The 10,511-nt window shown below is 38.1% G+C and overlaps 1 protein-coding gene across 1 annotated transcript; it reads left to right on the top strand.

The window, feature by feature from the left end:
• The first annotated feature begins 4,406 nt into the window (after positions 1–4,406).
• Positions 4,407–10,273, top strand: LOC113354116 (protein ANTI-SILENCING 1-like). Its single transcript, XM_026597547.1, has 12 exons — positions 4,407–4,489; positions 4,854–5,245; positions 5,983–6,151; positions 6,237–6,296; positions 6,405–8,185; positions 8,398–8,430; positions 8,797–8,898; positions 9,054–9,132; positions 9,284–9,374; positions 9,584–9,683; positions 9,780–9,896; positions 9,989–10,273. The coding sequence occupies exons 2-12, from the start codon at positions 4,874–4,876 to the stop codon at positions 10,037–10,039; spliced, it is 2,955 nt and encodes a 984-aa protein (XP_026453332.1). The 5' UTR covers positions 4,407–4,489; positions 4,854–4,873; the 3' UTR covers positions 10,040–10,273.
• Positions 10,274–10,511: the final 238 nt, after the last annotated feature.

Genomic DNA, 10,511 nt, shown 5'->3' with positions numbered 1-10,511 from the left:
TCAGATGTTGATTGGGCAGGATGTGTAGAAAACAGAAAAAGTATATCAGGGGGTTTCTACTATGTAGGACTTAATCTTGTCGCTTGGCATAACAAGAAGCAAAATTCTCAATCCCTGTCTACATGTGAGGCAGAATATATTGTTGTTGGAGCATGTTGTGCTCAACTCCTATAGATGAAACAAATGTTATCTGATTATGGAGTTGATACTGGAATAATGAAGATCTTTTGTGATAGCTCTAGTGCGATTCGAATCACTGAGAATCCCGTTGAGCACTCAAGAACAAAGCACACTGACATCAGGTACCATTTTATTTGTGATCTCTATGAGAATGATATCATAAGTATGGATTTTGTGCCTTCCGAACAACAATTGGCTGATCTCACCAAACCATTAGATACTGCTACATTCCAGCACTTGCGGCAGTCTATTGGCGTTTTTTTGGTTCACTAACTCGTTTTTATGACTCTTGCCCCTATGCTTATCTCTATATTTTTGGCAATTGTGTCTGAACCTCAAGTAGTTTTTCTCCAGTTCAGTTTCTGTAGGGTTGTTTTTGTCTTGTTAGTATCATTTTTGTGTTTCAAAATCCTTCTTTTCTTTCGAAATTAAGGCCGCTCTTGTTGTTCTTTCGGGAATGACATCAAATGGGAGAGAGTTCTTTTGAACTTGTGCTTAATGGTAATATCTCGCGGGGAGTGCGGCTGAGGAATATTAGAAGGGTTATCTTGATCTTTAAACTCCTTCATGAATGCATTTAGCTTCGGCTTAATGATTGCATCTAAATTAGTTGGTATGTATTTTTTTCTTTTAGTCTATGAAACGCCTCTTTCGGAAATTTCATTAGGATCCCGTTCTTGTACCTTTGCCAATTTTATTGACAAAAAGGGGGAGAATTAGTATGTAGTTCACACTACAAATACATATGGTTTTCGGATCATTATGTAAGGGGGAGTGGTTTCCATGTGGGATGGAGTATTGACTAAGGGCGAGTGACACATATCATTATAGTGTTATTTTCAAAGTTGTGATGCAATTGAACTTTGGTGTTATATAATAATGCTATGACACTGTATAACAATGATCGAGAACTATGTACATGTTTTCTCATTGTTATAGTTACGGATCTTCAACAACGGTGATGCTAAACTTATAACCTTTGGGACCATTGGAGTACTTGGAAGCAACGAAGATTTCGAGTAATATTGAAGATTAGACATGTGGAATAGGAGCTATTCAAGTTTCTTTATCTTTTTTGTATTCCATATGTATTGATAGTTTGGTCACTAAAATAGACAAAGGGGGAGATTGTTAGAGCATTGCTCGGTCGAACTCGCATGCGTTGCTATCTCAAGTAGGTTGTCATGTTAGTGATCAAAATTATAAGTCTTGATTTCTGGTCTACATAGCTAAGTCTCGGACTAGGATAAAAAAGTGTAGCTGAGCTCAAGAACTCCATGGAAATTCATCATACAAAGACGAAGATCTACTCAAGGAACCGGTGGAACTTCATCAATAAAAAGGTATGTCGAGACTTGAACTTATCTATCACTCAAAAGTCTATCTACTATATCTCTTACTTCTTTGAGACAAAAGTCGTATGCTATATAGACTTCGATTATACACACTTGGTATTTCGAGCCGAGTATATCTCGCCTATCTATATCTCGAAATATGTATTGGTAAGATTTTGCTTCGATCAAGTTTATTACCTAGTGACCAAAGTCATGATATGTTTCAATCTCTTAGAAAATTGCTTTGACGAGAAATGGTATAACAACTATATAACGTCCTCTAACAATGTTTCAATGATTGGAATGAAAGTTTAGATTACATAACCATTGATGGATATAAGCATTGTTGTGGAAACACATATATGTATAATTCCTATTCCTTGAACCAAAGTTTGCGAACTTTGTTGATCAAGAGAACCGGAAGAATGGCGCAAGCCAAGTCCGCGAACTGCCGAAGTTCTCAAACCCGAGAATTTCTACTGGAGTTGGAAAACGTGAGCATATAGACTAGTCCGCGAACTCAGTCCACGAACCAGCGGAGTTCTCATACCCGAGAATTTCTGCCGGAGTTTGCAAACTCTGCCCGGTACCTTAAGTCCGCGAACTTTGTCTGAGAACTTGAGAATGGTTATATATCTGAAGATGATTTCTGAACTTAAACTTTAAAAAGACTAAGGAATGTAGTTTTCAAACCGTTGGTATAAAAGTTCATGAACCGATTCAAGTGAATCAAATCATCTTTGCTTCAATTGTGTCTTGTGTAGTTACACAAGATTTCCTTGCAATTGAACAACTCTTTAACTAGTTCTTTTGAAGTCATTTGAACTAGTTATGGTGAAGAAGAACATGGTTGATTTGAAACGCTAATATGGTTAACCATTTAGTTGACTATTATTAAACCAACTATTGTACACGTTTGGGTACGGTTATACAAACCTAAAAACGTACATTCCATTTGTGTATATAACAAGCTAAGTTTTCGATCTAACAGTTGAGAAATATTAGCTTGAATCTAAATCGGGTTTTCATCTAACAGTGAATAATGAATGCTTTGTTACCAAGGTAACTTAGATTGCAAACCCTGATTTGAAGATTATATAAGGGGATCTCTGGCATCTGATCAAAACTAATACCCACACCTCTCGTGTGATATTAGTGCTCTTGCTAGAGGCGATTCTCCTTTAACCTTTGATTTTCTTCTCTAAAATTAGGTTAACGACTTAAAGAATTCATTGGGATTGTGAAGCCAGACCGATACTACTTTATCGTAATTATGTGATCTGATCTTGCATCTTCTATCGTACGAGTACAATCGAAACAATTGACTTGGGATTAATATCTCCGATAGGAAAGACATAAATAAATCACAAATATCTTTATCTCATTGTTTGTGATTCCACGACGTCCTCTTCGTTTAAATACAAGTAAGACTGTTGTGAGATGATTCATTAATCTAGGATGTTGTTCGGGAATATAAGACCGGAATATCAATTGGTTCCTGTTCACCTTGATTATATATCAAAAGACGGAACAAAAACTTTAGGGTTTTTCTGTGGGAGACAGATTGATCCTTTGATAGAATTGTCTGTATGAGACAGATTTGTTTATTGTCAAACCCTACGATTTCGGATCGTAACAACTCTTAGTTGTGGGTGAGATAAGCTAAGGGAATCAAGTGCGTAGTATCCTGCTGGGATCAGAGACGTAGGGAGCGCAACTGTACCAAACACAACTAAGACGTAGGGAGCGCAACTCTTAGTTGTCTTGGCTTGGTACACCCACACCAATCCTGGCACCCCCATTAGCAATCCTGAAAACTTGTTCTCACATCCAACCTTTCCCTTTTAACTTCGAGAAAATCTCAACCACCACACAAATGTGTAAGAAATTCTCTTTTTTTTTTCACAAAGGGAAAGGTTGGATGTGAGAACAAGTTTTCAGGATTGCTAATGGGGGTGCCAGGATTGGTGGGGGTGTACCAAGCCAAGACAACTAAGAGTTGCGCTCCCTACGTCTTAGTTGTGTTTGGCGCAACTGAAGAAGGTAACATATTACATACCAGATGATGATGTTGAAGTTGAAGAAGGTAACATATTACATTATTACTTGTGTTTGGCAGTAATAGATATAGTCTAATAGTTACTAACTGCTATTATTTGTTTTTGCAGCGTTACTTGGTCCTATCAACACTGATGACACCACAAGTGCTGCAGACATGGATTAGAAGATCAAGATTCAAGACTACTGCAGCACTAGCTGCACTGCTAGTTGTTCTTTTTTCAGATTTTCTCATTTTCAAGACTTAGTGTGTGTGTCTGTGGCTACTGCTACTTTTTTTTTCCATATTTTCAAGACATTCTTTGTTTGGTTTGTTAGTAATATTGCTACTTATTAGTTACTGCTTTGAATGAGAATTTGTTATATAGAAAAAACAGGTAAAACACAGGTAAAAGAAAAGGCAGTCAGTTTTTTCGCTGAAAAGATACCGGTCCCGTACCGGTCCCGAACCGGAACCGAGGTACACGGTACCGATACCGGTCCAAAAGTTCAGTACCGACCTCTGGGAGTACACGTACTCGGCCTCGGCAAGAACCGAGCCGAACCGTACCTTGTGGACCCTTAGTATGAATAGTCACCTCATTTTCACACTCTTCCACTGACATCCCGCGCATATTAGCAAACACTACAGAGCGCAAATTAGCATAAATTTCCATTTTCAGTTGTTTTCAAACAAAACTAGCTTTAAACTGGAGAATAGAGTTTGCCATTTTCGATCATCTTTATTAAAAAAATAATTCGAATACCAACAAAAAAAAAACACATTCTGAAACCTGAAAAAGCAGCTCCTCAGAAAACCCATTATCTTCTTCTTCTTCAAAAGTCTTGTTCTCCTCTTCGTATACAATTCTCAGCCAAGAAGAAGAGAAGGCAGATGAAAAGTCTCGTCCTCCATTAACGCTCTGTACATTTACTGAGTAAGCTCTCTTTCTTTTTATCTCTCTTTCTGTCTCCGATTCTTCAATCAGTACTCATTTTCTTGTTTTTTTTTTTTGCTTGTTTTCAAAGGTTTTTGGGGGGTTTTGAAGTAGAAACTTAGTTTTATCTCTTTTTACTGTAATTAGCTCTGTTTTTCACTTTGATTTTTGATTTTTGGCCGGAAGTGGGTTTTGATTTCTACTGTTTCATCTGTTGGTGAGATGAAGAACAGAATAAGAATCATAGATATTAGTCACATTGAGTATTTAAAGACTATTTTTGTTTGATCGAATGGTTTATTTGATGGATTTTTGTCTAATTTGTTGTTGATTTTGCTTTGATTTTTGAAATTTTTTGTTATAGGGTTGTTGAATTTGGGAGCAATGTCGATTTCTGAAGTAGAAGAAGGAGAGATTGTTGAAGGGGATGAGTTGGATTTTAAGTGGGGTAATTTAAAAGAGAAGACAAGCGATGATATCCAATTGTATGAATCATTTACCCTTGATGGAGTTGAATACTGTTTGTATGATTGTGTTTATTTGCAGCATGAAGATGAGTCTTCTGTGGAGAATCACATTGGAAAGATTGTTAAAATTATGGATCATCCAGACAATCAGAGGAAAGTGAAGATTGTATGGTTTTTCAGGCCTAGCCAAGTGCAGAAATGGCTTAGAGAAAGAGAGGTTTCTTGCCTTGTCCATGAACTCTTTTTAGCATCAGGGGAAGGTCTAGGTGTTGAGAACATCAATCCTGTGGTAACGATTCGCTCTCTATGTTTTTTATTTTTTTTGCAAGTAGGTGTGTGTTTTTGTAGATTAAGTGCACAAATCTGTTGTTTACTTTCAACCTAATTTGTTACTGGTATCCTAGCATCATTTGTTTGCCAAATTGAATGTTGTGCATACTAAGTATGTTGCCAAATTGTAGTCTTCCATTTACTTACTTGAAATGAAAAGTTTGTGAAATGCCCATATCATTACCGCATCTAAATCCACGACCACGCCCTTTATTGTCATTGTTGAATCAATTGGTGTGGTTAATAAGGGGTTTGAGAGGACTAATTTTGCTTGTTTGGAGAACTTTGACGACGAGCAAGGAAAGCAGTTGATGAGGAATTTGTAGCATTAGTTTGAGACTAGAGAAGAGGCATTTCATTATTGAGAAGGTTAGAGCAAAGTTGAGAGAAAGTGGGAAGTTGGTCTCCGGTTTTAGAGGCTGTCACAAACTGACCATAATCAGGAGCAAGACTGCAGAGGGTATTTTGGAGTTGAAAGGTGAGTTGATAGATACTAGCAACGAGGCGCATGGATGATGGTAGAGACCATTTTTCATGACATAGTTTCTCATAGTCCAGTAGTACTCAGCTATTTAGCAACATACTTTAGGTCTCTCTAGCTTATTTCTGTTAGGTTATATTTCTCATTTTCCATGTTGCGTGCTTTGACAGTTTTTGAACTTATTTATTGATATGATACACTTTGAATTTGTTCAGGAAGCAATTGTGGGAAAATGCTGTGTGGTATGCACATCAAAGGACAGAAGAAATCCTCAACCCTCGATAGAAGAACGACGGAATGCTGAGTTCGTGTTCTCCAGGACATTTGATGTTCAACAATGCACTTTCTCACATAAACTAGATAACATCATATCTGGAATTAAAGGTGCACAGTCTGTCTTATACAATTTCTTGCTTTTCTTTAATAAAATTTGTTGTTATGATATTTGATAATCCTGTAACCATTGTAGTCGAGCACTTTTTTAACACTAAAGAGTACGCAGCGCTGTGTGGAGATCAAGAACGGAAAGGTGCACAGTCTGTCTTATACAATTTCTTGCTTTTTAACACTAAAGAGTACGCAGCGCTGTGCGGTTAGATTAGTAGAAAATCGAGAGTAAGCTTTTATCCTTCCACAGATGCAGAAGTAGAGTACACCAAATCTAGTGGTTCTCAGAAGGATAACCTTCAAGCTCCAATCATTCAAGGTGGAGAGGACGCTAAGCTGAAACCAAAAGGTGAATTACATCATTCTGGCTCACTGCGAAGTACTTCTTTTGAGGAAACTCCTGCAAGTCTTGGTGACTCAGCTAAACATTCACTGGATGGGGAACTTAAGCGTAATGCAATGCTAGTACGGAAGCCAAAAGGTGGAGAGGACGCTGAGCTGAAACCAAAAGGTAAATTATATCATTCCGGCTCACTGCGAAGTACTTCTTTTGAGGAAACTGCAAGTCTTGGTGACTCAGATAAACATTCACCGGATGGGGAATTTAAGGGTAATGCAATGCTAGTAAGGAAGCCAAAAGGTGGAGAGGGCGCTAAGCTGAAACCAAAAGGTGAATTACATCGTTCCAGCTCACTGCGAAGTACTTCTGTTGAGGAAACTGCAAGTCTTGGTGACACAGCTAGCCGTTCGCTGGATGGGGAATTTAAGGGTAATGCAATGCTAGTACAAAAGCCAAAAGGTGGAGAGGACGCTAAGCTGAAACCAAAAAGTGAATTATATCGTTCCAGCTCACTGCGAAGTACTTCTGTTGAGGAAACTGCAAGTCTTGGTGACTCAGCTAAACGTTCACTGGATGGGGAATTTAACGGTAATGCACTGCTAGTACAAAAGCCAAAAGGTGGAGAGGACGCTAAGCTGAAACCAAAAGGTGAATTACATCGTTCCAGCTCACTGCGAAGTACTTCTTTTGAGGAAACTGCAAGTCTTGGTGACTCAGCTAAACTTTCGCTGGATGGGGAGTTTAACGGTAATGCAATGCTAGTACGGAAGCCAAAAGGTGGAGATAAAGCTAAGCTGAAATCAATAGGTGAATTATATCATTCCAGCTCACTGCGAAGTACTTCTGTTGAGGAAACTGCAAGTCTTGGTGACTCAGCTAAACGTGCACTGGATGGGGAATTTAACGGTAATGCAATGCCAGTACAAAAGCCAAAAGGTGGAGAGGACGCTAAACTGAAACCAAAAGGTGAATTACATCGTTCCAGCTCACTACGAAGTACTTCTGTTGAGGAAACTGCATGTCTTGGTGACACAGCTAGCCGTTCGCTGGATGGGGAATTTAAGGGTAATGCAATGCTAGTACGCAAGCCAAAAATGAGATGCAAGGATGCTGGAATGTCAGCTGGAATTCATGTAAGTCATGACCGTAAAATTGATCGAGGGACCTCATTTAGAGTGAGCCCAAGGAAGACAGTCAAGCTAGCAGGTTTTCATGTAAGTCATGACCGGACATTTGATCGAGGGACCTCAAGTAGTGTGAGCCTAACTAAGACAGGCGACCTAGAACGTAAAGAATTTGCTCCTAAACCAGCAGGAGAAAAGGGTAGAAAAGATGTCCAAGTAATTGTGAGAAAAGAACCAACAAAAATTGTAGTTAGAAGAGCTGCTCCTGATTTAGCACACCAGAAGGGTAGAAATACTCAAACCCAATATCCCAGTTTTAGAGAACCTGGAAAAGACTCTGTCAGACATGATCGAGGGTTATTTACTGCCACAACCAACGACAAGAAACTGCACCTCAATGAAAGAAGAGAAGGTGCCAGAGATCTCGTTAGACAACACAATTGGATATCCAGATCATTGAACCGTAATGAAAAAAGGACCCTGTCTTCATATAAAGAAGCACCAGAAGCATCCCAGCCAAAGAAGATGAAAAGTGAAATTCGCACTGTGGAGGCCCAGCAAAATGTTGTAAGTTCTCTTTTCATCCCTGCTTGAATGAACAAAAATTCATCCTTTCATTTATGTCTTTTCATCAAACAAAAATGTGCAATCTTTGAATATGTTCCATAGGCATGCATTCACAAAACCTGAGTGAGGCTCCTGCTTGGAAGTTTTTATTTTTTTTGTCTTAATTCCCAAAATGGCTTATGCCCTCCTGCTTTCACCCTTCATGTTTTCAGGACAGAAGCAAATGGTTCAAATTCGAGCAACTTGTAAGTAGTCCATCTCTAAGTAAACTAGGCTTCTCCTTTTTCAGCAAATACATTTTCGTAGAACATTGATTTAAATCTTTAAGCTTTCGTGTTAAATTTAATGATAAAAAAAGCTGCACACAGACTGTAATTTGAAGTTGCAAAAGAAAAAAAAGTAGTGCCAAGCAATCGTGGTGCAATATGCATGTAAAAAACGACAAGTCCCCCTCTTTCTTGAAACAGAAAAGATTCTTTTTTAAAGTATACTAGAATGTTTAGTTCATTACGAAACCTGTAAACTTGAATTAGGAAGCTATCATTTTGTGTTTATGCAGTTGCGCAAGTTACCCTAATCAAGAATCTGTTTTTTTTCTTTTTCTTTTTTAGCCTTCTGAAGAAGAATTGGACCCAGTGGACCGTGCTTATTCTGAAGGAACTCTTGTCCGATTGCAAAACTTGGACCCATCCTATTCAGCAGCAGAAATTGAGGTAGGGATGAAATTTCCTGTTCTGTTCGAAATTGTAGACATTCGTTATTTTAATTTTTTTCAGTTTTGACATTCGTTTGCAATTCCATTATGAGAGTGTTGTCAGGTAATTCATTTGTTTTACTTGTTAACTCCTCTTTTTTGTTTTATTTTCAGGAAATAATGTTGAACTATTTGAATGTAAGGTGCACTGCAAAGGTGTTACCACTGTGTTCATTCTCTAGCCCTCACAATGGTAAATGATCCAATTAAATCTGATAACTGTTATCTTATATCAAGTCCATTGAGCTGTGTTCCTTTAAATGTACCTTGGTTTATACCACCAGGTGGTAGATTTCCATGAAATCTTCAAACCGGCCTTTCACTTTTTTTACCTTGTATTCCAGGTCAAGCTTTTTTGATCTTAAACACAGAAGAAAAGGCAGCGACGGTGATTAAGCAATTGCGGGAGAAGTGTCTAATGCTACCAAATGGAAGGTATCTTTACTTTTAGTTGCATTTCACCATTTTAATGGAAGCCCTTAAATTGGTAGCCTGGTGCATTGAATATGAGCAAACAATGTTGCATTTGTCTGTGAACTGAACAGTGCAAATCTAGATTCATGTGGACCTTCACCTGATTGCATACCAGGCTCTTTTTAATACTTTGTCACTACTTAGTGTATTATTGGATTTGCTTACTCCAGGCCTCTTATTGCTCAACGAGGAGTCCCAAAGGTGTCACCTGAAAAATCAGCGAAGTTTTTTGGCCATATTACACTTGACAGATACAGGCATCGTGAGGGGGTGCGGCTTCCTTTGTCCACTCTTCTTAATCAGTCTTAGTTTTTATTCTTTCATCATGCTATTGTTTCTCAGTGTTAATTGCTTTCTGGTTTTCAGAAAAGAGCAGTCTCAACGTCACACTGTGCACAGTCTAACACGGTAGAATACGAGTTGGCATTAGACTGGGTCTTACAACAAAGACAATCGAAGGCGACTCGGAAAATCCTTTTTGAGGTGATTCACTAATACCATAGAATGCAAGCTGGCTTTAGAATGGACTTGTCATAGTTGGAAATTCACATAACCTTTTTTACCTTTTTTTGTAGCTTCATGGGAAGGAATTGGATGCTCTAAAAGCGCAACTAAAGAATCACTAGCGTGGTTTGACGGGAAATGGGTGACCTTTTGTGTAAATCTTTTTGTGAATGTGTCTATACATAATTGAAGCTGAAGTTACAAGTATATGCTAACAACATAGAGCCCTGCAATCTTTTGGAAACCTTAAGGGAACTACTAAATATAGTCTAGTACAGTTAAATGCATACAGACTTACGTCGGAGCAGGGCCGGCACTGACATAAAGTGGCCAAAGTTCAACTTTGGGCAACATATTATTAGGGGTCATTTTTTATTTTATTTTTGTTAAGATACATTGGATTAATGATATAAGTTTTTTGTTAAAATATATTTATAGATAATTGAGAATCCGTGGTATTCAAACTAGCAAAAATTCATCAAAGCGGACCTAGGGGAAAGCTAAAAACTTTCTGGACTCTTTACTGTTTTTTGGGAAAATCACTGGCCAAATGGTTAATTTACTTAAATCAAGTGTTTATTTTAGTCTCCGTAT

The sequence above is a fragment of the Papaver somniferum genome, chromosome 2 (genome assembly GCF_003573695.1).
Source record: "Papaver somniferum cultivar HN1 chromosome 2, ASM357369v1, whole genome shotgun sequence".
Classification (NCBI taxonomy): domain Eukaryota; kingdom Viridiplantae; phylum Streptophyta; class Magnoliopsida; order Ranunculales; family Papaveraceae; genus Papaver; species Papaver somniferum.
The sequence above is the reverse complement of the archived record's forward strand: the minus strand, read 5'-3'. Positions and strand labels throughout refer to the sequence as shown.